Source organism: Anser anser, assembly GCF_964211835.1.
Source record: "Anser anser genome assembly, chromosome: 9".
In the NCBI taxonomy this organism is placed as follows: Eukaryota; Metazoa; Chordata; class Aves; order Anseriformes; family Anatidae; genus Anser; species Anser anser.
In genome coordinates, this window is record NC_139729.1 from 28,540,841 (window position 1) to 28,567,846 (window position 27,006).

Here is a 27,006-nt window from a genome sequence, read left to right on the forward strand (position 1 = left end):
AGCCTAAATCCACAAAGGGATAGAAAAGAGCGGGAGCTGAAGGGGAGAACAAAACTTCACAGTACACCCCCACGTGCAGTTCTGCTCCCAGGGATACCTACAGAACAGGAGGTGGACTCCTGTACCTGCCCCGAATTTATTTGCTATTTTGTTGTAATATGAAAAGCAACTTGGAGAAACCCCCTACATCTTAGCACAAATTTGGCCATGAAACCTACATAAGAGATGTACACACGAAATGAAAAATAAATGAGAGAACACTTTAGCTGGCCACAAGCTCCACAAGGACTGTGCAGCAGAACAACAGGCTGCATCTTATCATACAAGTACAAACGTGGTCCGTGGACTGGATTTTAAAGTCACCTTCCTCTTCAACTCATTTTAGAAAAGATTAAGAACTGCTCGGCTGATGGAAGACTCAGGATTACACATGGACTGTGCACGTTGGAGTCATGAGGTTTCACTTTATGATCGTCAGTTCATGGCTGTTCAGCACACAGCACGCTTCCGATATCTGCAAGTAGACTTCCAGGCTGTGAACTGTTCATAGCTGCGCTGTGCCATCACATCCCACGCGACACAGGGCACTGGGGCTTACCCCAGGCTTACTGCTGACTCCACCTGCTTAAAGCTCTCTCTACTCTTCATTAAAGCATACCTGCAAATAAGTTTTTCCCCTGGTAAGTTCAGAAGCCTACATTACACCTTTTTGTTTCTCCTGAGTTATTCTGATCACCAGAGAACCGATGGCTCAGCACATCAGCACCAAAACTGCAATACTTAAGTTACACACAAAAGTGAAGCCAACAAATCACTTTCAGTCTTCTCACAGTGAGAAAGAGATAAAGAGATAAGTTAAAAAAAAACAGTAAAGAAAGAAAAAAACACCAAAAATTCACATTTGAAATACTAATGCTTTAGTGAAAAACCTACATTTTATGAAACTGAGTATCAAACATGGGGAGAAATAACATGAAGCATTACCTCCATTTTCATGTCATGATCCTTAGAATAGTGTTCATCCACAGTTTCCCCATTAGGTGAACGTGATCTAGCAGTTGCAGTGACTGACAAGTCTCCACGTGATATTAAAGTGCACATGTACGCATCATGGGAGAAAACATCATGTCGAGTGAATTCAGAAAACAGCAGCACCAAATTCACAAACTCTGTCTTCTCATGATCACTATTTGGGTCAGCTATTCCAAAACCAAAAAAAAATGGACTGTAATTTCAACATATAAATATCTGTTTCTCAGCTACCCAACTCACAAACCCCAGCAAATTCATTTTAAAGTTCTAGAGGCCTGATAAAAATGTCTCAGGGATCCTGGACAGACTTATCTTTGCCTCCGCAGAATAAATCGCTTCCCATCTAGTGACACACAACCTGCACGTTTGCTCAAGACACACGACGGACTTCAGACAGCAGTGGATGCCAGAACATCCTACACCATCCACATACTGCAGCTGGACATGTCCGCAGTTAAGCACAATGTTCTGCTATTTATTTATTTGATTTGCCTTTGAAGTAAGTGAAAAGAAAAAGGGGGGAAAGAGGGCAAGGATGTTCCTTGTGCGCAGAAAAATTAAGTTTACTGTGAAGCTTTGGATTATAACAGACAACCCAGTGACTGTACTTCTTCTCCAAAATGTTATTACGAGGGTAAATATTACTGTCTTGTCTACAGTGCTTTGTATACCTAATACAAAAGTTTTTAAAGTATTTTCAAAGAATTTATTCTGTGTACTTTATTTTAACTAATAAGTGTGTTCACACATCAGGAAAAGGCTTGTTAAAAGAATTGCATGTTATTTTGCCAATGACAACGCAAAGTCTAGAGAAATATAATTTTTAAATTAAGTTTGTCACAGCTATATTTAATTTTACTAGTTCCATAACAAAGGAAGGTTTGCAATATTGCAGTTAACAGAAAATAGCTCTATACCACAACTCTATTTAGCAATAAAAACCTCCAGCTACAAAACTACCAAATCTAAATCATCAACATATACTTACAGCAAATTATGAAATACAAGCTCAAATTAATTCAATATATAACAATTTCTATTTAGAATTGTCATTTGTTGTCAAACTAACAGGCAGTTTACAGATAAACAATAAGACCTACATTAGTCTTTCCCCTACGTACAGTAAACGGAGACATTCTTTTGATTTTCACCCTAACACACTTTCTTCTCATGTTTGTTGAAACCCTCGTTACACTGCAGTACAGAAGTTGCAACAGTGAGCCCAAGAATACACCAGTTCTAAGTTAGAACTCTTCTCTGCAAACCTTACCCATCCTGAGCTGCCCACCGAGACACACGTGCTGGATGCGACACGGAAAGGCACAACAGAGAGCATCATACAAACACACCCGCACACTGAGAGATTTGCCCTCAGTCAAAATATAGCAGCCACATGCTTTTCATTTTTGGAGACAAAGAATCTCAACCACCATAAAAACGGTATCACACAACAAAACTATTCCAGTCCTCTAAAATAACAAGGAATATTTCAAGCAAGGAAAACATTCCCCAGCTATTCTCCCTACACTGTCTCGCAGAGCTACCCACGTGAAGAAAGATGATACCATATTTGAAACAAGGAAATCAGAAACACAAGTCTAAATAACACAAATAGTTTGGATGGTTTAGTAAAACATGGGTCACCAATGACACGAAAATAGAGCAACACCAATACTCCAGAGTCTGCAACAGATTTTTAAGAATTTTCTCCTTTTTCGGATGTTGATAGTTTTCAATATCATGTTTCAAACCACTTAAAATCCCCCTCAATTTACGGGCACCAAAAAAAAAAAAAAAAGCACTAACTTCCAGTACTTTCAGATACCAGAAACATGAGGTACAATATCAGGCGGTTTTGTTAGACCAATACATTTCTTAGAGCAACCTACAATGGACAAAGATTCTTTTTTTTTCAGCCCACCTATCTGCCACCTAACAGCTTTTGATTTCAACACTTGTGCACAATATTCAAGTCAGTCACTTTGAATGTGGATTTGTCAACAAGAGGCAAGCGTTTGGTCTTAACTATGCATGTAGTGCATGTAATTTCCCGATATCTTTTACAGTCTGAACAGAAATAAACATTGTTTCTTCCAATTTTCCTTTTGTGGAAGAAAAAAAAAATCACAGAAAAATCCTATAACAAGGCAGGAAATTTCAAAAATAAATACATAAGGAAGTCAAGCAGGTCATCATGGAAACTGCGAAATACCTGCTATAACAAAACAATAACTTCAGCAGCCAGAGAGCAGACCAGTCGTTTCTGACCTACTTTGGAATACAAGTTAGTTAATACTCACATAACGAGGGAGCCTGTGTGTCTAAAAACCTCAGCAGGACATTCTGAAAAACAGGAAGACTGGAACCTGTCAAGGAGGCTGAAGACAGAGATTCCTTTTCATCTAGGACTTCAGATTCACCACATCTCTGCACAGTTAAATACATAAAACAGCATGTATCCGCACACAAACACATCCAGTATTCCCACAATTTGCCAATGAGGCACCTATATGTGGGATTGTTTCCTACCTCTCCATAAAATGCAGACTTGCTCTAGAATGACAGTTTTCTCCCATTACCCCAGGTGGGTTATTACTGAAGCGTTTTATTCACTTTGGATTACTTATTGAGAAGGAATACCTCTCACGGGTACCATCATCTGCAATGGCACAATTTCATATAAAAACAGCAACAAAATTAAAGATCCAGAACTTCCACGACCGAAGTGAAGACGAAAGGTAACTCCTCCCGTTCGTGTAAGTGACAAGGAGCGTAGCAACAGCCAGGGCGAACACCTCGGCCCTGAGTGGGTGCCGGGGAGGGAGGCAGCAGCACGCCAGCTCCCTTCCCCCCGGCAGTGGTTTGTGGCGAGGCGAGGACGACGTGAAAGCCTCGCACAGCCCGGCTGCAGAGGCTGCACCGCGCAGGGCTGCGGGGTGCTGCAAGCCCAGGGACCTGCAGCAAGGCTGCGGCTAACACACCGCCCCGTGCACGCCGAAGCGCAGCGCTGGAAAGTCAGGGAAGCATCGTCAGCTTCTGCAAGCTGCAACAGGACCACTACAGACAGGCAATTGCTTACATTAAAGACACCACTGTCGTGTTTTGCCTCTCCAGCGAAACATTATCATTTCCCCTGAAAACGAATGCAGTTCTACAGAACGCAAGATGAAAATTACACTCGAGTTTTGCCTCAAAATGGTCTTTGTTTTGGAGCCGTCCCCAAGTCCTCCAAGCAGGAGCACGCCCGCCTGCGTGCAGGGGAGATGTACGCCCCACTTTTCAAGGAACTCCACGTACTGTGGCATCCATTTATTTGGACAAGTAGCTCACAGAAGTAAAACAGTTCAAACAAAAAGGCATAAAAACACTCTCAGGTTGTAATTCCTTACCTAAGTAGACAGCTCTGTCATTTTATCTAGAATACAAAAACTGTGAATGATAACGAAATCTCCCGTGCTCCAAGTGCAATCAAACTTAGTGTTGCAAAGAGTAGAGATTAAAGTGATTTTTTCTTTAGAAATATCTTTATTTTTAAGCATACTGCTTATGCTATTCTAGAAGTAGAAAGAACTTACTTCTGCTTCAATTTCTGCTTGTCTCTTCTCCAGGAGTTTGGCTACAGCCATGGCCCTGTGCTTACCAGACCTTTTACAGCTTACAGCCCATTCACAGAGTAGAGTTACCACAGCTTCATCGTTTGGGGCTACCTGTTCAGTGCAAGAACAAAAAGAAAACCATTTCACCTACACGTCCAACAGGCTTCTTTATGAGCAAGCAGCTTTCAGCAAGGGGTGTTCTGAGGGAAGGAAAAAGAAGCTGGGTTTTTTTCTTTACTACTAATGGATGCACAGGTTGTTTCGTTCGTATTTTCTAATTAAACATAACCTAGAAGCAAAAGAGGGAAGTTCCAATTTTCACACTGCTGATACTCAAATCAAAACTCTTTTATCATAATGTTGCTTCACAAAACAGTAAAGGGCAAAATAGGAAAAGCATATCCCACAAAGCCTCTCAACCAAAATAACCACACAGAATTTGTCTTCTTTATAACAATTCTTCCAAACCTCCTCCACGTTTCCAGACCATGAATAGCACACCACCAACTCATACCAAAAAAAAAAAAAAAAAAAAAACCAAACCCACCAACTCTGGAGGTGTGAGGATCAAACAACCAAGGTCAAAAAACTCCCAACCAAAAAGCTCAGCTTACTTCTGACCTGTACATGCCTAACAGGCCTTTTAAGAACAGTCTTTAAAAAAATCCATCCTTACCAAGTAAGAGCTATGCTATACATTATGTTTGTATCTACTGAGTGTTTATCAAATCCCTGTTTCCACTAACTACCTACATTTTGGAAGTATTTTCCTAGGGTGCTACTGAACTGGATCTGCTGAACTTCCTCACTCCTGCCCAAGCTCGCTACTACGTCTGAACATCGAACATAAGAAAGACCTGCATAATAAATAGATGCGATTTCTCCCCTCCTCCGTGATTCATGGAAACTACATTTACAGATAAACATTAGAAGGGCTAGAGCTAAACGTAGCTTCCCCAGAAAGCAGAAACTTTTTCTATAGTGATTAAGAATTACAGGCTCCTAAGAATGAAAGTTACTGCAGTAATATGCCAAATAACAACTAGGGTATACATGTATATATGTACACATATCATACACACACACGTTTCCTGAAATGCATTTCAATGGGCCATCAGGAGACGCTAAATGACGAGGGCGGGGGAAATGGAGGGAATAAGGGGAATGCTTCTCTCCAACCCGAGCGAAGCCACGCCACAATGCCACCTCTGCTGTGGTTAGATGCAGTCGGCTGACAACCGAAGTATGGATACTGTGCATTTTCAAAAGGTCTGATCTCCACACTGACTTCTTTCCCTTTCTGCCAACAACAGAAGCGCTTCTGTGCCTCAGGCAGACACCACCTGGGAGGGCTGCCCGCTCCCTGAGGCTGCGCCTGCGCTGCATCGCACCCTGCGGCACCCCAAGGAGGGCAGCACAGGACCTGCCTCCTTCCTCACGGGGGACTGCACTTGGAAATGGCAGAGAAGCTTATCTTCTTGAGTGAGGAGCAGGTGATGCTCCTGGGACCAAGTCTGTTCAGAAAAGTAGGCGAGGAAAGCCTTCGAGAGCTGAGGGAATGGGGTAGGGGCACAAATGCTGCAGGTCAGAGCTCACTGGGCTGGAGCAACACAGAAGGGGACAAAAGATCCAAAGGGAGGCTTACACGGGGTTCTGTTGAAGGTAAAATGGCTGTAGCAGTGATCCTACACGTTTTTGTTCTGGCCTAAAAAAATGACTTGAGTTGCTTGGTGAAACGTCAAATCCTAGCAGAGGAAAGCCATCAGTTATTTTCCATTTGAGAGAAACAAGGGTGCTGTTCCTCCAAGGAATACACATGCAGCACAAACACTGCCAACACACAGCCAGTAAAGCACACGTACCTGTGCACACACCAGTATTTCCTTCAGACGCTGTGTCCGTGGGTCACGAGTGCCGCTCTGTTGCCCAGCTAACCTCACTGCCGCACCCAGCTGCATTTAGCGCTGCAAGGCGAAGCCACCAGGGCTGGCGCTGGGTGAGCTAACCGCCCCCATGCTGCCGGCTCCCGCTGCACGAGGGAGCGCCTCGCTTACAGCTAAGCCCGACAACAAGCCTAACAATAACCCAAGCGAAACCCCAGGCACCGTAGGCAAGGACACACACAAACACCATTCAAACCAAACGGCCCCAGCAAGCACCACACGACGTGGGGCCGTGCCGCCTGCCTGCCACCACCGCGGCACAGCGCTCAGCCGCCACCACGCGGGCCATCGCCGACGGCCGTCCCTTTGTGCAGCGCACCACGAGCACCAGCCCCGAGCGGGTGAGCCCGCACAGCGGGCGACTCGGAGCAGCATGTCCCCAGAGGGACCTCACGGCGAGCACCGCGCCCACCGCGCTCAATTGTCCATTTAGTCTTAGGTATTAAGCCAGCAACAGTTGCATTCTTATTTAATTTAAAAAAAAATAATAATTAAATTTAAAAAAGGCTAAACATTGTATAATTGACTTATCTGACACCCCAAACACAAGAAACCACGGGACAAGCTGACCCTTTCGTGGTAAAGCTGGAAGTTAGTTCAATTTTTTCAAGAAATGCTATGAACTCTTACTTTTGCATAATACTGCAATGTGTCTGTATTAAAATTATATTAAAAGGAATTAATAAAGGATGGCTGTTTGTGCACTTCACAAGAAAATCGCGTGAAATTACTCTGGTCATGACAGCACTGAGGTCTACATAAATTAAGTACAGATTAATTCCTTGTCTGTTCTATCTGAACATCAGATTTTGCTGAATGACTGACCTGTTTCAAATGACAAACTGATTTCTTTCCCAAACAAGAGACAGACAGCCCTACAGTTCAGAAAATACAGTCAATTTGTTCTAAGTGAGTCATCTGCTAACAGTGATATTTATTAGCACAAGAACATAAAAATGAATCCCTAATTCTATGCCTGTAAAAAGCAGAACTCCATTTTCAGCGATGCAGAGTCCAACACTGCTACAAGTTAGACAGCTAGAAGTGATTATTCACGTTAAAAAAAAAATCACGGTGCGGATTCTCAAGTTTCATGTATACGGAGAATACATGGAGGTGTTTATCCATCTAAGAATTTCAACCACACAACTTTTAAGTACCTAAAAACAGTAGGTTTGGTTCTCAAGAACTGACACGAGCAGCAATAAAAAAAGGCTATCGGAGTACAAGTAACTATTTCAACCCAGTCAGACTTTGTTTGGGCAGTATACCGTCACCAGAACTATTCACACACATCAAGCTCTCAGAACACGGGACAAGTGCAGCAGCTGAGAAAAGTGAAGTTGAAGTGTCTAACCATCAAACACTTCATTCTGCTCTTCAATGAAAATAACAAATATATTTTACAGCTATATCAAGTCCCTGCAATGTAAAGAATTATCCAAGAAACCTCACAGTAAGCAAGCCTCTCACACACAGGCCGTGGTGAAGACTTTTCTAAGCAGCCCTCAGCTCAGCTGCATCAAAAAGGAAAACGTCGGAATGTCCAGCGCTGGAAACTCTGCGTTGGGTGCTCGCTGCTTTGCTGAGCACAGATCGTGGTTTGCTGCTCCTAGGAGCCGGGGACGCAGCAGCCTGTGACGCTGCTGAGCACGCATGGGGAGCTCTCGCTTCCTGCCCCACTGTGTGGCGGCTTCACTGCTCGGCTTCCTTCCTCCTGATGCTGCCTCACGATAGCTTACCTCACGATTTCCTCCCCTCTGATGCTGTAAATGTTTATTTACACACGCCAAGAATGCAAGTGAGTAACACCTCTTAATAACAACCAGGTTCTGGATTCATCGTATTTGGATTTTGTATCTGCAGATGTTCCAGCCTGGAAAAGCGCAGACCACATTTCAGAAGGGCTCAAACTGTTGCCTTGAAGAGCAGCAATGAGATCACACTTGTACCCTTAAAGTTTCAGGGGCAGGAAAGCCGTAAGATCAGTTCACATGTTGCTTGATGACTATGGTTTTTGTAGGGAGGACACAAGATGATGTGACAGCACAGAACAGACGCGGGCAGGTGAGACCTGGAACTCCGAGCTGCAGGAGGGAACTCTCCCACAGACAAGGCCCTTTCTTCAAAATTCCCAAACCTCTCACCATTCCTAGTGAGACAAAAACACTGTAAGGTGGCATCAGACGGCAGAGATTAACTACGTCTGGCAGCACGCACCTTCCAAGCACGATTTCAACAAGTTCAGACACCTCACTCACAACCTGGGCAACCTGCCCAACAGAAGTCCGCGTGAGAGGATTTAAAGCATTGCCTGTATTCCCGTAGCCTTTTTATTGCTGCAAATGTCAGTTCCTGAGAACCATACCCACTGTTTTAGGCACATAGAAGCTGTGTGGTTGAAAACATCTCACTCACAAATTTGTTATTTAGCTATTCCGGGTCTTATAGTTACGACTTAAAATAGCTGTAACTTTCTGAAAGTCATTAGTCAAGCCCTTTCACAGAAAACCAAAGATCTCACCTCCACCAGTTTATAAGTAGAGCAGAAGGTGGGCGAGGATGAGCAGAGTCACTTGTTTCATTAAAAAAAAAGAGAAAAGAAGAAGCACAACTACTAATAAAGGGAAGCACTGAAAGTATTAAACGTGGTTGTTTCTGGTACACTTGGAGATAGAGAGCCAAAAGTATTATTAAAACTGCTTTTTATAACACTGAGCTCTTTTCCCACTGGCCCCTGCTTTTACTATTAACTCAAAAGTTGCTACTAAAGGCAAAGTTTGACTTTACTCAAGCTAAGGCCACCGCTGAGGTACTCAGACTGCAGAATTTCTTTTTGTGACGGAGGCAGAAAGCGTGACGTCGCGTTCGCTAACTAGCTCAAATCACTAAGCGGGAGGAAACCCCCATCCCCTCTCACTTCTTTTAAACCCCTCGAGAAGGGGAGCAGGTGCGTGACTCACTGCCGCTGGGAAATGCCGGCGTCGTTTGTGGTAACCGCTCCTGCGCGATGTCACGCCCGCAGCGCTGCGCCACCGCGCCGGGAGCCCCTTACGGGAAGCGCCCGGCACTGCCCTGCGGGCACAGCGCCCTGCGCCGGGCACAGCGCCCTGCCTCGCGCTGGAAGGAGGCAACAGCGCGTAGCGGAGCTGCTCTGCCGCGCCTCGGAGGTGCCTGAGGAGGACACGGGTGAGATACGCTGTATAGACCTAAGTGTATATATACAGCATACATACTTATAAGGAAATTTCTATTATTTTCAAAACGTTTTGAAAATGTCTTCAAACAAATCTTTCCACAAAAAGCATATGCTTTTTGCAAGTCACGTCCGCGTCCCACGGAGCCAGCGTGCCCTTAAATCATGAAGAAGGTTAACAAAACAACAACGAACGTGAGTGCCTCCTCGGACAACACAGTTCAGTTTCAAAATGAGCTTTTTTGTTTCAAATGTAGCAGAATTATCATTTAAAAATACTAACCAGGCTTTTTTTTTTTTTTAAGCAAGTCTACATAATAAATTTGGAATCACAATTCCAGTTAGCATTTTCAAATGAAAAAGACCGGTATTTTTAAACTCCAAATTTGTTTTCTGAGACGACACTAAATGGTTTCCAGAAGCCTTTTTTTTTGAAGGCTGTTTTTAGATCAAAAGAGAAAACAAAGAAGGGGAACGACACGGCAACATTTATTACTACAGCCTGCCTCCCTAACCTGCAAATCCCAGACCACCACCATCCTGAAGGAGCCGAGCTCCCTGCGGGGCAGCCAAACCAACTAAATGCACCGACCTCAGCAGTACGGGCTATGTGGCACATAAAGAAACACCTCTGACCGCAGCCCAAGAGGGACAAAGCCCTGACAGCGTTGCAGGCAAGCTTTATTTTATACCACAGCACTATCAACAGCTCAAAGACAAACCTTTCTACTGAAGTACAATTTATGTGACCAGGTTCAACAAAATATTAACCACTTCTCTGTAGTTGTCTTATGTAAAAAGAAAAAACAAATTCTGTGTTCTTATTAAGGACTCTGCCAGTTATTTATGTTACAGAATATTTTTTCCCTCTCAGACAAGTTTTGTACTAACTCCCTTCATACCTAGGTGAGCAGGAATATTACGTTGAATTTTCTGAAATAATGAAGGGTGAAAACACCTGCACAGACAAGTTTCAGATAAATAAGCAATTCATGCAACTGAACTAATGCTAACTGCATTATTAAAAACACTGCAAGAATGTTCAGAACATGCTCTATTTTCTCAGTGTTTGTGGAAACAGATTCTGATTCTACAGATATTTAAATTCATTTTATTTTGCTCATCCTGTTTCTCTTACCCGTCATGCATCCCAACATACTCAGATTCAGGTCCCCCAGACAGCATCAAACTAACTGTTAAATTCTAGCTTAAGGAACTAAAACAGCATCATTATACCTCCTTTCCCACAGACACAGGGGGTGGTGGGTTGTTTTTTTTTTTGGTTGTTTGTTTCATTTCCAGCAAAGTGATCTCAGAAAGGCAAATATTAACTCTACATTTGTAGCAAACCCATTCGTGAGAACCAAGATTAAAAGCATGAGTTTTTCACTCTAAAATGAAAAAAACTTTTGGCATCATAAGAATTCAGTTGGACTTCATGCAGTCAGACTGTTGCAGACAACACAAAACCTAAATATGATTTCAGAGACCTGAACTTTAAAATCAATCCAAGTGCACAAATATCCATGAAACTTTAGGCTTTTACATAATGATACCCGCACAATAACATCCTCAGTGCTAATCCCCAACGCACAAGAGATATTCCGTGTCGAGGGGATGTCAGATGGAAAATACCCACAGCTATAATTAAGACCAATAGTATTTTCTACAATACCGTCAAATGAAAGTGAATTTACTGCCTTATGCCATGTCACTGATTTCTAGATTTCAAATCCACCTACCCAGCTTAATCTACTGAGAAACTCTATGCAAGTCAGTAAAACTGAATTGGAAATGAAAGGTCTTTTGTATGTACTACTTTTGTTTTGTAGTCTTTTGAGTACTTTTGTACTCACTATGTTCACAATGTAATATCATTCTTACCATATTAATTGTGAAATTTTACTTTTATTGGCTGCCAAACATTCACAGCAAAAGAAGTTGTTATCAGTTGGACTTCGTGAATGAAAAGCTGAGCATCTCACAGATGCCTGCACCACTTTCTGGTCTGCACACAGAGCCTGGTGATCACCCTGCACTGGTAAGAAATCCTCCTGTAAGAGCAAACCCAGGCTGGGATCTACGGTTAAGGTTCAAACCAAGCTACTCATGTGTGATTATGCAGGGACCATCACTCTTAGATCACAGGGACAGTCTGCAAGAAACTGCAACATAATTCTTATCTCCTATTTGGAGTCCACTTAATAATGCAGCATCAAGTCACTGGAGAAGCACTAGATTCTTCTATCACTTCTATGGCCTCTCTCAAGCAGGTCAAGACCAGAAGGTTTGTCCCAGGTCTGGTCAAAATGTGGATTTAACATCACATCTCACATAGTTTCAGTGTGCCACCTTCATCATCCGCTACACGATGCTCGAAGCCTGAGCTTTGTTCAATGTACTCTGTCCTGTTTGTCCCACTTAAACTCAATGTACAGCCACAGCTCAGCCCCTCACACCACATTCTTCCTCCATTTTGGTCTCCCTGCCCCATCACCAGTGTTACCAGGTCCTATCCTTCACCATCATTCCTCCACATCTCCCCATGGGATGAAAAGCAATCCTTACTCCTCCAGGGCCTAGGACACGTGGCCTTGCAGCTAACCTACACCCACCTACCCTCCTTCGCTCCAGCCACTTCCCCCAAGTCTTCTTTTGCTCCAACACTTGGAAGTAATCGGCTGTATATTAAAATGATTCTGAAGAAATCAGCAGCACATATAAAAGCAGCATCTGAAGTGCATTTGTGTGTGTTTAGACCCACTCAGAACCTAAGCACTTTGTAGCAGGAGTCACTCTCCTTCTATTCCAGTACTTCAGAGCACCACTGATACATGCAAGCGCTGGCATCATTTGCAGTCTTCACAACAAAATTTAGCAATCCAGCAGGAAAAAACAGACAGGAAAAAAGTTCCAAACACATTCCAGTGGATTCCCATCACAACAGGCGATAGTAGATAGCTGTCCTTCAAACTATGTTGTGCTTTAGATAATTACGTCAGTAGGCAGACATCCCTGAGATAGCTATCTTATTCACACAGCAGACGTCCTTTCAGGCTTACACGAGTTGCCATCTGAAATCAGAACATACAAGACCTCTTGACTTATGACCTTTTCTGCCTAGGAAAAACAGCCTAAGTTTATTAAGTGGGAAGGAAATAGAGAGACAAAAAAAGACAAACAGCTTTTCATGTGGGAACATCCTCACGCGCTTCAACTTGCAGGGCGTGAGCCAGGCCCCAGGCCCACGGGACACCAAACCGCCACCTAGCGGCTCCGCAGCCCGCTGGAGAAAGCAGGCAAGCCCCAGAAGCACCGGAGAGGACTTGGCCACGGGCACTCAGTCTGCCCATGAGGTAAGCAGCTAACAAAACTAGTAAACGTGAATGTAACGGTAAAAGTTCAAATGTAAAAACACACAGCAAGGACTATAAATCAGATATTCAGCAACATGAGGCAACCTCACTTGGCTGCCAAAAGTTAAGCCTGAGGCAAGCAACAACAGTCTTGAAAACTCCAGAGGACTTTAGAAGCTATAGATTATCTAAATGTTTAATTTCATACCAGCTCCAAACCCGGTAAGGTACAACTGAAACTTTCAAGGTCAAGTTTTCTTCTCTCAGAAAGACATTAAAAACCTCTTCGTCTGCTTTCCCTACAATATCCCGTGACAACTGTGCAAACACAGGTACGTCATCGCTTTTGTATGACAATGCTTTCTTACTACTCATCATCCTTCATCTCAGAGTAAAATCATTATGCCATTAAAAGATAGGCAGCCCTGCAAATTAGCCAGACAGACCTTGATAAAGATGTTTGGTACCAGAGGCGGGGAACACATCTTTAAGAGAGCTGTTCAGGAGCCAAAACAGACGTATTTTCAAGGCAACCCAACCTCAGGTCATAAAGTAACACTTAACAAACATAATAATAGCAGACAACCCGCAACAAGAACAGAACAGAATAATTACCTTGCCTTCAGAACACTCACTACCAACACTGCCTCTTGAAACACAAAAAAATGGTTTGTAAATACAATTGTAACTGGAAGTTAGAAAAACCTTTCGAAACGTAGGAAGGGGAAAAGTATATATATAAAAACAAATGTAGAAGGGCAACAACACAGAACTACATCAGCTGACCCCACAAACAGATGCAAACAAAAAGCTAGCACTTAAAACATATTAAACCCTATCCATTAAAAAAAAGACACGTGTGTGTTAAAAATCCTGACTGCATCCAAGAGTCAATGTCATGAACTTTCAGCAACTTCACCTGTCTGATATAACAGCTCTCCTTTATCTATTTCTTCACCACCCTTAAATTTTACCTTTGCAGATGCTTTGTGCATTTGTCTTAGGCCCCTGAAAGGCTACAATCCATCTAATCACCTGCCTCTCAAAAGGCATAAAGCATTTCAAAATGCACAGAGTGGTAATCCTCATCCTGCTGTTCTGAATGCCAGCTGTCCAACACAACAGACCTCTGTATGAAGACAAGAACTGGAATTCAACAGTTGGAAGGAGTGCCAGAACACGGTCTATTGAACACCAATTTTCATTTCAAGACCACAGGACAAATCTTACCAGGGTATGAACTGGCAAAGGGATAAAAAATTCAATGTAGAAATCATGCAAGTTAACCTTTCTTCCACATGAGAGCAGAAAAAAAGCTTGAATGAACCCAGATTTAACCTGAGCTATACAAAAATTTTAGCAATTATTATTTCAATACAGTTAATATATTTCAAATTGAAGCCAAATTTTTAACATGAGTTATGATGAAATGTATATTACATAACAAAGAAGCTAACATTATAATATATATATATGTACATAGCAATTTCACAGCTATATGAGATGCATAACACTGCAAGTACCACATAACTAAAGATTTCTAATGCTTTGAGCTGGACTGCATAAGACTAAACTTGAGAAAATGTAGAAACTCTGCAATCAAGAAAGGCTCGTCCCAGATGATTCAAAACACAACCATTGTTGCTGGCATGAGACACCTGTATTTTTTCCTCTCACGATCACAATAATGTGCCTGAAATACAAAGCCAACTCTGGCAAGTCTTTCATTCCTACCTACCAGTTCTGAGCTTCACATGCAGAGTTGGTTGGCAGGTATATCTGTATGGAAATATTTCCAAAGAGATCTTATCTCCCCACCAACATATTCTGTTCATTTATTGCAAAAGTCATTATAATACTGAATGACTATTACTATGCAGTGTTTCTGTGCAGTATAGGGCCTTGCATTATGAATATCAACCACTAAGAACATGAAGTTATAAAGAAAAAAAAGGTATATTAGAAAAACAAACCACTTTGCAAAAAACGTTTTTACAACATTAACATAAGCAGCTATGACAGATTCACTGCTATTTTCCACTTGAAATTTTACTTTGTAAGTGTATTGTTAAAGCTGGTTATTCTTTTCCCCAAACACCTTCCAAGGAAGCTCAAGAGTCTGACATTACACATAGGCCCAATGATGCTGTCATCTGCATTGTGCAAAAAAAAAAAAAAAAAAAAAAGTAAAATGTTGAAGACTTCCGATAATGATTTTTATGATCTCTAAAAATGGTTTTAGTAGCACAGGTAAAAATATCAAAAAAACAAAGTACGTGATTTTAGAATATTTTAATATATTTAATAAGCCATTAATGTAAAACTTTCTACAATAGATGTAAAAGTGTAAAAAAAAAAAAAAAAGACAATACCCAATTCACGACCCAAAAGATGATCCAAAAAAACATGTATTCTCCTAAATGAGTTTTACAGTATATTACACTGAAGTTATAAGAGCAAAGAGCTGTTTACTCCTAATAAACCAGATGTTGAATAATAATTTAAAAAAAAAAAAAAAGCTTTTGTATCAAGTCTATACTTACACACACACACATAAACAATTCTCAAAAGTAAAAATAAAATCCACTGTCTACAGATTACACAGTGAGAAGAGTGGTCATTACCTCTTGGTTATCTTTATTCTGGTTTGCCCAAAAAATCTTATGATATAGCGTCTCCATTGAATTGCTGGAATCTGATCTGTCAAAACAATGTCGATCCAACACTTCTAAGGTGTGCAAAACTCGGCTGATGGTTACCCCTAGATATGGGAGTTAGAGGAGAAAAAAAAGTCTAAACAGGAAGATGCTGTGGGATTTAAGGCATTATCAGTCACAACCATTACAAGCAGCAGGACAGCACAGGATCCTGTATGAGTCAGCAGAAGCAGGAACCATCCACTTGCCACCAACACGGAATCCACTTCTCAGTGACTGCAGTGGAGGGCCGTCACTACTGCTGGCAGGTTTACCTGTAAGCATTTATGTTGCTGCCATCCTCTAGTAGAGGAAAAAGCTGACACGCTGGACTCCTAATGGTTTAAATCACAAGCAATTCAGCTGCAAAAGGCAAATCTGAGCCACAGTACCACACTGAAGTTCAGAGGCCCTCAAAACATCTGTGAGAATGACCACCAATAAGTTTAGGCTGAGAGACTTCCCTAACACACATGTGGATGGTAACATCTGTTGATCAACAGATGAGCAAGTTAAACAAACAAAACCCCTACACTAAGAATAGCGCTAGTACGCAAAAGTTCTCCAAGCACAGAATGACCAGAAACAGCAGCCTAAAAGCCCATACAAATCTTTATTTGATGTTTATCTCATTGTTAGGTGGCTGCTTGTACTCTCCATAGCCTGATTTCTACAGATAACTTATTTTTTTTGGTCACGGAAAAGAAAGCTCAAGTACAAGCTTCAAAGAGTAAATGTATATTTTCTAATTTTGTATGTTTTACAAACATATTTCAAGCAAGAATCTCTGTCCTACTTAACCCTACCTAAGCTGTAAACAAGCTCTTTCAGACACATTTCTCACCTAGGTACCCAGCTCGTCCAGGAGCTGCAAGTACCCAAGCCCAAACCTGATTTTTTTAGCTTTTACCCAACACTTCCACATTAGTGTTATATTACAAGTACAAAACCTGAGGACTTTGTGGAGAAATGCTGGCTGGCTGTTACATTACATCCATCTGCCAACTCTAATACTAGAATTAAGCACGGTGCACCAGGTTTATACTCAAAGAAGGAGAACAGATGCAAACCCTAAGACTCCCAGCATTTTCTTCATTTTGACTTGTCTTACCTGCAGTTGATTCTTGGCACTTGTCAAAAGACCATCGCACCTCCACAGCGCGACCTCTTTGTTTTATCTGCTGTTCTACTTCATAAATCTTTGCCCGAACCTGTTAAAAAAAAAAAAAAAGGTAGTTGCTAATTAGCTAGTCGTAGGAAGTCTCAATTTTCACTTCAAGTTTGTGACAGGTTTCTCACCAGCAGCAAGGTACCCTATGGCATTCCCCAGCACTTCCTACATTTGGGAACAACAAACTAAAGTACGTTCTGTTCAAATGCTTTCATCACTTAAGAATCATTTTGTACAATAAAATATCTTTAATTTTATATTTATATAAATTTATTATATAAATTATATAATGATATATATTATATAATGATATTATATGATATTAATGATATTATATTCATTATATATAATGAATTATAATGATATAATGATATATTATATAATGATATTATATAATGATATTTTAAAATATCTCTTATTTGCCATTTTACATCTTAAAGTAACTGAAAAACATCTGAATGTAAATAAAATCCCAGATATTTTCACAAAATCGGTACCTGACTGAAGAAACTAAGGTCATCAAACACTAGCACATCAGCAGAACTACTGAAATATATAAATTTAGGTATAGTCCTCGTGAATGCAAATCACTTTTGGGGATATAAAATACATCTTAGTAAACTGAAAATTAAAAAGAGCTTACCTGTTGATTAAATGATGAATTTCCACCTGGCATAGGTAAACTAGATGGAGCAACTTGAAGTAAATCCAGAGGCGAGCCTGGATTAATGTTCTTATTTTCATTTGTGGAATAATTCCACACCAAGGCACTTGGGCAACAAAGAGTTACAGTCTGTAAGCAATAGGATAAAACAGAAGTAGTACATGATAGACAAGACCAACAATACCAATAACAAGAGTCCATGAGACTAGAACCATTTTTGGCCTGTTACAGTGAAAGAAACAAATGACAATCCTATTCACAATCACTTTAAAACATCCATTTGAAGAAATTAAATTACTATGTTATTTTCCTTCTTCATTATTAAAACTTGTATTTAAATACATGCATGTTCAATTCCCATTTGTATTGCTTTTATAATGCCACCGAAAAACATCACCAAAGGTGAATTTCAGTCAGATCCCCTCTGTGACACATGAATGGGCTTCAGAAAAAAAGGCCTTTTGGTGTTTAGCTTTCAGAAAGAAGCTACGTATGAAAAATTTAAATTTAAGAAATTAATTAAAATGAATTCTTCTCTCAAGATTCTAAAACCCACAAGTCACTGAAATGCACCAGTAACTTAACATTTACCTCAAAAGAAAGATTTTGCGTTGACAGGCTTCAAAACAATCATTTTACAACAGCTTGAAGGCAGATACCTATTACTCTTTAGCATCTAGTAATGTACAGAGCAAAAGCAGAAAGCTTTGATGTTTTGTGGTCAGACATTAAATATCATCTAAAGTGATGGCAGTTGGTTCATCTTATGGATTATTATTTTTGAAACTGCTGGATTACTTGTTGGGATGTTCTCCCAGTCCAAACTGCAAAGTAGTAATTTAGCAAAAAGGTTGCCTAGAGAAACGGTCCTTTGAAGAACCAAAGACCTTATCTGAAACAGAGCTGTCCTCTGGACCCACTTGGTAGCACAAGAAAAAGGGGTGAAAAAAAACCACAAAGAGCACACACACAAAAGAAAAAAATAAAACAAATAGTACAAGAAGAGCAGAATGATCACCCACTGTGTTGTTAGTAGAGAAAAGCTGTAAAGCTGCCAAAGGAATACACAATATAGCCCATGATGGAGACAAACGCTGATGCTCCTGTGACAGATCTACGTTCAATAGGAAAAGAAGTTACAGAATGCTTAGAGTCAGGCAGGATCTAACTTTCTGCACTCGTACACCCGTGGCGGGGGGCGGAGAAGCTGTGCTCCCCACCTACATGCTTCAGATAGCACTGGCTGAGCCTTCCCTGCGTGCAGCTCAGCCTCCAGGCTCTAACCTCCGGGTGGTGCTACGGCTGTGAGAAAGCAGCAGCCCTGCGAGGAGGAGCTGCCTGTCACAAGAAAACATTTTTATTTTTTTAAACTGTGGCAGCAGTTAAACACTGGAAGAGGATGCTCAGAGAAGTGGTGGAGGTATTCAGAACCCGACTGGACATGGTCCTGGACAGGCTGCTCTCGCTCACTGTGCCTAAGGGATGGGCTACGTGATCTCCAGGGGTCCCTGCCAACCTCACCCACGCTGCGATCTTGTGATCCCACAATCATCAGCACACTCCTGGTAGCACAACTAGGAGAGCTCTGTACAATCCCCAGAGGCAGACACTGAGCAGGCAACAGCAGGAGGGTTTGAGGAAGTCTCCGCAGGAAGGCTAACAGCAGCAGCAGACCATCACACAAACCCTTTTTAGGAAAGAACTACTCCTGACAATCCTAGCATCACTGACCAATAAGCACAAATGAAGTTTCTTCTGCCCCACTGTCCTAAAAACTGCAAAAGTTGGTAAGGCAACAAACCGTCTGTAACCCTGACAAAGTCTGAACAGTCGGCATAGGCACCAAGCACCCACAACAAGCTGGAGGAAGCAAGGAAATCCTCAAAGGTTAGGGCTTACAGGAGTCAGTATGGTGCTGTCTTCTGTCCAGCTGCGCTCAGCAAAGACAAACTGGGTCTGGCATAAATGAGCAGGTTCACTGGTGATGAAAAGAAGCTGCACAGAGCTTGCTGCAACCAGAAACTCCATCGCAGAGCGGAGGCCTGGCCGCTCCTGCCAGCAGAGCTGCTCCCTCTCGTGGCAGAGGTGCAGACAGACACACAGACAGCCCGAGTCTGCAGGCGGTTCTGCCACCGCTCCTCACACAGCGTTAAGAATCCACCCTCCAGCTCCCTCCAGATCCGCCCAGTCCTCTCAGGTTACCTGATGCAGCTGCATTTCAGACCACGATCACCACACCTTGTCAAACCCAGGAGCACGCTGTTTTCCAACAAACTGAATGGTTACAGCCTTACAAACAAGGAGCAACAAAGCACCGGCTCACCTGCAGCATACAACTAAGTCCATACACCAGAGGACGATGTTGTGGGCAGGAGAGGAAATCTGAGCAGGCTAGCTGTACCGGGCTCACCGCAGGACCAGGTGCGGTCGGACTTGGGGCTGCCAAAGGAGGGTTACTTGGTCCAATTATCATATGAGGAGAATGTGCAGCTACAAGGTTAGGACCATCGCTTAACAATAACGACAGGCGTCTGGCACAAAAGTAAGCAAGGCGACGGGATAGGTAAGCTGATTGAACAAACTCTTCTGAATACTGAAATTAAAAAAAAATGAGTTTACTACTCCACATACTCATTTTTCATTAACAATCTAACACATAACATGCATAAACTACAAGGGACTACAAAGGAGTATCCTAAATGCAAATCTGTAGTTCAGTCTCTTTAAAAATTTCATCTGTCCTGCAGGACCAGCTACAGAAAAAGAAACCTCCTATCAATTCAAGTTGAGAAGGATTATAAAGTTTAAAGGTGTTTATATATTCCAAACATGCACCACGCAATGTATTTCCCCAACTGTCTTACGTAAAAATCCCTACACAGATTTTAACACCACAAATATTACAATCATTTAACATGTATGAGTCATGCTTACATTGATTCTATAAATCACATGGCTTTAAACCACGCACATACCTGCAACATTAGCGGCAGCAACAGCTTAAGAAGATCATCATCAGTAGGTCTGATTTTTTCCAAAACATCCAGTATCCATGTCAAATACTCATGTCTCTCGAGCATTCCTTCCTTAAAGGATTTTAATAAATGCATCACTCGTTAACTGGGAGCACTAAACAAGAAGGTGTGTAATTACAAGTTTAATTTCATTTCTGGTTTAACTCTCATTAGCCATGGCAGCTACCAGGACGCTCATACATCACTGTACATGCAAGAACCAACCACCATCACAGCATCCGCATGGATAAGGGGCCGTGACCGGGATTCAGAGTTATTTCTACTCCAGGAACAAAGCAGCATTCTTCCTTGGAGGCTTCTACCACCGTCACTGCTCGAGCTCAGATGACCTTGGGTCAGTGTCTAGCAGGACTTCTGCTTACACTAAGCCACAACATGTCTTCAGCTGAAGGCTGTGTGACTGGGGACCCCAGGTGTCCCAGCTCCCTGGCCCGTGCAGCCTGCAAAGGTGGGCATGGGCTAGAACAACATGGAACTGAACAGCCAGGTCGCCACTCGAACACCCAAGGCTTCGTGCTCCACAGCGACCGCAGCCTGACTCACAATCATTAAACACACCCTTAAAAGATGGGATAACATAGGAAGAGAAAGAATAATTGAGTACATTGCTGCAATCACAATCAAGGACAATAAGCAAATCAAAGTTTCTTCAGCTAGCAGATCTCTAAAATGAATTAGCATTTAAAATTTATTCAAGCCTTATGACAGAAACTACCAGTAATATCTAAAATTCAACTTTCCAAGAACAGTGGCCTCAAAAAAAAATCCAGTCACTTCTTAAAGTATTACCTGAAACATGTAAAATGACAATTTTTCATTATATTCCCACTGCTTCAAGGCCTGTTCCATCTCTTGAGGCATCACCACAGAGCCGTTGCCTTGGCTGGATGTCACATGGTAGAACTCTGCAACCTTTGCCAGCTGCTCCCGAAGGTATCTGGTTATAATTTGAGTCCATTCTACAGAATAAGTTCACAATTAGAACACTTCAGATGACAAAAGGTTTCTTTCACAGTGAGAATTGAAACAAATTCATGTTGAAAAATATTTCTCCAAAGCATTAACACATGGTTGCATAATGCAGCACCCAGTGTGAATTAATGGGCTTTTTATGTGCCTCTCCTTTGCGCTGTTCCCAAAGCACATATATATACTGTCAGGCACGCAAGCAGCCTGCTAGCTTAGCGTGACGTAAAAAGCGCAGATACGAGCTATGCCTTCAGGGAATCACCTGTCTCTTTCATCAGAGTTCAGCATTCAACCACTAAACAGCTTTGAAACAGATCAAATAAATATACTTCATTACTTGCTTCCATATGGAGGTTTATTCCCCTCTTCCCTCCCCCTCCAAATACAGCCACCAGAACACTAAACAGCGCTTTGCAGGAGCAATGGGATGTAAGATTGTTCTTTCTGCAATCACTGAAACAGACAACTCCTCCGGATTTTTCCTCTGATGAGAATGCAGAAGTTCAGAGGCAGCTCCTCAGGTCAAACTGACCTGCACAGTGCGGAGGTTTGCAATTAAGACTGATTCGCTTTTCTTTGTGATACATAAGATAGCAGGTACCGTTCACCAAATACACAAACCTACCCAGAACTATCAGCTTTTCTCTATGCTCCAGCAGTGATTCTATACTTAGTATAACTGCGAGAAATTAGTAAACTAAAGTAAATTGCTTGATCGTACACAGAAAGCTTTGGGAAAATAGGAATTGTAAAGAAGGCATACTCTGAACAGTGTAACTGGGACGACCAAGGATAGTTGTTACTATCTCACAAACATCTGACAGAGTTGCATGTGATCAACATGCAGCGTATTTTGGAAGAGCACACTCTTTCACAAATGCGTAATGCAATTGCTTTGACAACCTAAGCCTGTTCACTGCCAGAGTTACAGGAACTAGGGCTCAAACACAACTATTCTTACTGTTTGCTACCCACCTCAGATTTCAGCTAGTGCTTTCCTTCTATGTTTTTTTTCCCCTTTGAATTTCTGACAGTTCTGTTAACTGAATATTCTGTCATAGAATATTCGTTGAATGCTTTTCTAACCAAACCTGAAATTTCTCTATGAAGCTAGTGGGTTTCAGTGTTTTCATATAGGTACTAACTAGATTTACCTCCAACATTCACTCACTTTTGGAAAAACAATTCCAAATCCACTATATCACGCTTGTTTTCATGTCACGGTATGAAAGAATAATTTTCCCAAAGCAATTACCAAAATCTCTGTGCTACTGAGTTAGAACAACACAACCACCTTTCTGTTACCTAGGGGACAGATCCAGAACATTTTGGGGAATGTCAAAGACTACATAGTAATACACATCAAATTACTTCCCCCAAAAATTCCAAATAACCTAACAATTTGGACAGACGACATAATATTCAGCATCACTTTTGGCACAGTTACAGTGGAAATCTGCCTCAGAACACTCGCTGATAAAAATCACAGGCCCCTCAGCCCACCAGTACTCCCTGGCCTCACCCGTTCTCCTTGTGAAGCAGATGCCACCGTCAGGCCAGCCAAAAGCAGAGCTGGAGCAGGAGTCCCTGTGCCCCCCTCCACCACACACCACCACCTTTCACTGTCCCAGGAAGAAAAGAGCTACAGCTCAGAGCAGAGCAAACCAGATGACCTAGTACCTACTGCAACGGAGTGGGCAAACCTAGCTTGCCTTACCTGCTTGCTTTGCTTTCTCCCCCACTCCAAGACAACCAGGAAAGAGAGTGTTTAACGACACCATTAATGAGCATGCAACCAAAGCAAAGCAACATCACCAGTCTTCCTACCCAGCAGCACCATTTCTGTCCCCCAGCACAGTCAGAGGCGCTCTCTCACCCTTAGCAGTGCTACTCACGACAGATTAGGAAAGCAATCCACCTGCTCTCACCACCTGCTAAGTTTTCTACTAGGGTCTACCCCAAAAAATGCTCACGTGAATCAACAGAAAAGGAAGACAACCTAGGAGGTTAAAGAGAACAGAAGGGAAAAAAACAAAGGCAAGAGGACAGAGTTTAGGGCATGCCTAATGCCACTTGCTGAACTGCAGGCCGATACACCCAAGCCAGCCAGGACTATCCCTAAAGGACAGCAGCTCACAGGCCACACCAGCAGCATGGTACAGGCTTGCACAAAGATCCTCCAGACCAAGTCCTTGAGAGAGAGAGAAACAGAACCAGCAGGTATCAGCCTCCCTGTCCACTGCGCCACACAGGACTGCCCAGCTACAGGCACGCACCAGACTGAATCCACGAGGCTCTCTGACTCCCTCCTGTCCCAAAGCAGGGCAAGGTCAGAAGCAAACTTCACACAAGGGAAGCCAAAAGATGCTCATAGGGAAGCCTGTCAGTACTGCAGCCGCCCCCGTATAACTGAGCAAGGGATAAATACATCATATTCAGCAAGTACTTCAGAAGACCGTGCCACAAGGACCCCACATCTGTAACTATAAGGAAAAAATAGGTGTAAAATGTTCGCTGGGAAATGCTTTTTGGGCTTTAATTAGAAATGCAAAGTGAAAATGAATGCTTCAAGCCTAAAAATAAAAACAAACAAACAAGAAGCAGCAAAGTGAAAGAAACAACAAAATGAGTTGGTAGAAACATGTAAAAATTTCTCACAGCAGTATGGAGATGCTGCTAAACAACAGCATCTGATCACAGATGCTTTAAGGACAATGAAGGAAAAAGTTCATACCACGTAGTGGAAGAGTTGCAGCTATTGCATACAAACTGAGAGTAGAACTACAACTTTGCTAATAGTTACCATACCTTGGATCTCTAAAAGGTGCTCACTGTTCGGTCTACTGGCTTGGTGCCAGACAGTGTCATTTAACATTAATACTTAAAATAAATACATTACCACCTATGTTTTAACACATACACTTGCAAATTCATTTTGTTCCAGGCTTTCTAAATCAGCAGCTCAGTTTGCTCCTTGGTAACGTTTATCTTAGCACAGCCTTTGCCACTCCTGGCAACCCCACAGAGACTGGCACCAGTGGTTAAGACACAGCGCAGTCGGCTCCTCAGATACCGTGCATGGAGATTTAAGGAGAAACCAGCCGGGAGGAAAACAAGCTAACAGGGCTGTATTTATGCCGCATGGCTTTTTGTACTCTTTGACATACAATTCTAAGCAAAAACAATTAAAAAGACTTTTTATTCCCCTTCCCACAACACAGATTCATCTCCGGACATTCAGTAACACAAAAGCCACAACCAGGAATAGCAGGTCCTTTCAGCTATTACTATTCATTTGGACATTAAAGTTGTTTATTTACCTATATTTGGATCAGTGGCCTGGCGTTTCTTGATTTTAGCTTCAGAAATAGCAGCATAGTAGGCACACGTCATTTTGATCAGCCATGCCGCTCGTAGCAGTGGCACAGAATATTTTGCTAAGTAAGCAAAAACATCTTCTTTTTTACTGAGAATTGGAACCTGAAATAAAACAGGAAGCAAGTTATAGCACACAGTCCAAACAGCAGCTAGCACCTGCGGGTTAAGCCCAGGCCTCCCCTCCTCAACCCCTAACTAGCGGGACAGTGGCAGACCTCTTCAGCAACCTGGGAAACCACTAAGCTGACAAAGCCTCGTGTTTAGGCACACACAAAGAGGCACAACAAAAGAAAGGTACTGCCCCACGCTTTCCCCAGGTTACACCAGGAGCATCCTTCCCCATCTTTGAGGTGCCTACAGGGCCACTAACAAACCTGCCAATACAGCCAAAGACATACGAAGTGCAGAAAGGGTCCTGCAAGGTGATCCTCAGAACTTCTGGAAAATAAGCACGTACTGAGATTTTGGTTATGCGTTCGGTTACACAGGTGCTGTCAGTACCCTGGGTGCCCCTGGCTCAGAGCCCAAAATAATGGAGTGCACCAGGGAAACAAGGTGGCCGGCTGCGACACGTGTCTGTGCCCAGCACAGAACAGGGCTGCTCCCACAAAACTTCCCGTGAAGAGCCACTCTGTTCCGTCACAGCAATCCTTAAGCCCTTCTGCATAAAGGTCGCATAACTTTTTAATGTATTTTTAAAGCAACATACATGAGTAAAAGACATTTCGCACCCAGTGGAGATAGAAGGGAGTGGAGGCACAAATACTACGCTTGCTGTCCGCCTACGAAAAAAACTAATTACTCCTTCAAGAGTCTTCAACCTTTCTAAGGGAGTGCCTGGAGAACAGAAGCACATCAATGCAGAAAAGCACAGCAAACCAAACACAGATGATTTTCGGTAATGCTCTTTTGTAGTCATTCTAAGGTCTAGTCTACCCAATTAGTTTCAAAGGGCTCTTAACACGCTTATGTATGTCCATAAGCCCCTTTTTATTATTTTTTTTAAATCATAAATATCAAAAGAAATCTCTCTGGTGCTTTTATTCAGAAAGTTAACCTCTAATAAAGTTATAGGGAAACTTAGAGTTGGTGGTATGCTTGCCTCTCCTCCTCTTTGTTGAGAAATTGCAGAATGCAAAAGCAGGAAATAGAATTTAAGATCTTACTACTATTTCTTTTGCAGTCAGCAGCAAAATCTCATTATTTCATAGGAACTCTTATTAATTACCCATTACCCTAATCTCAGTAAAAAAGGTACATCCCCAATAGCCACATTTCTTTTATAGAGTTGCCGATTTGTATCCATGTGCCTTTCATCCCACTTCTGATTTTCAAGAAGCTACTTCTAGTGTTAAATAAAACACAAAATAATAAAACATCTTTTTAAAAACAGATATAGCTTAAGCTCTAACCTTTTAACTTATTTTATGAATATCGCCTTGTCCTTACAGACCAATTCAGTGCAACCCAATATCCAAGAAATAGGGGAAGGAGTATTTTTATACCTTTTTTGCTAAAATAGTCAGTGGTTTACTTCCTGCTAAGTCTGTGAACCAGTTGTGAATTGCACTCTGAGACCGAGCAGTAACCAGCCAGTAGTTATCTTTGGCATTTACTTGTGGTTTCTTCTTTCCTGTGTCCTGGAACGTGTTAAGTTTTAGCTTTTCTGCTAATATGCTGCTAAAGTAAGCGCCAATCTGGTGGGGAAAAAAGGGAGGGAAAAAAAGAAGAAAATAACACATACGACAACCCAGTTAGCAAGCATCTATTGTACATTAATGCATATAAAGTCTTTATCTGAATAGATGCAGTCATCACTCTAGTCCAGGCTATCAGCCTAATAAGATTACACTTTAAAGCCCTGCAGCTAACAGATAGAGATCCCTGATATTAAAGCAACTGTGCAACGCTTTTGCAATATTGTTATAAAAGCTGCAGGCCAGCAAAACCAAGCCAAAGAAGACCAGGCC

General features: G+C 42.1%; 1 protein-coding gene across 5 annotated transcripts in view; it reads right to left on the reverse strand.

Moving 5' to 3' along the window:
• MED12L (mediator complex subunit 12L) overlaps window positions 1–27,006 on the reverse strand; it is a 140,284-nt gene that overhangs the window by 105,586 nt on the left and 7,692 nt on the right. For all 5 annotated transcript variants that reach the window (XM_083848914.1, XM_083848917.1, XM_083848915.1 and 2 more), the window contains exons 3-13: window positions 26,542–26,733; window positions 24,979–25,138; window positions 21,479–21,648; window positions 20,630–20,740; window positions 19,978–20,247; window positions 17,634–17,783; window positions 16,931–17,030; window positions 15,748–15,884; window positions 4,608–4,739; window positions 3,333–3,459; window positions 985–1,199 (exon numbers count right to left, since the gene is read on the reverse strand). In XM_083848914.1, the coding sequence (XP_083705040.1) occupies window positions 985–1,199; window positions 3,333–3,459; window positions 4,608–4,739; window positions 15,748–15,884; window positions 16,931–17,030; window positions 17,634–17,783; window positions 19,978–20,247; window positions 20,630–20,740; window positions 21,479–21,648; window positions 24,979–25,138; window positions 26,542–26,733 (1,764 nt within the window). The remainder of the gene's footprint in view (window positions 1–984; window positions 1,200–3,332; window positions 3,460–4,607; window positions 4,740–15,747; window positions 15,885–16,930; window positions 17,031–17,633; window positions 17,784–19,977; window positions 20,248–20,629; window positions 20,741–21,478; window positions 21,649–24,978; window positions 25,139–26,541; window positions 26,734–27,006) is intronic.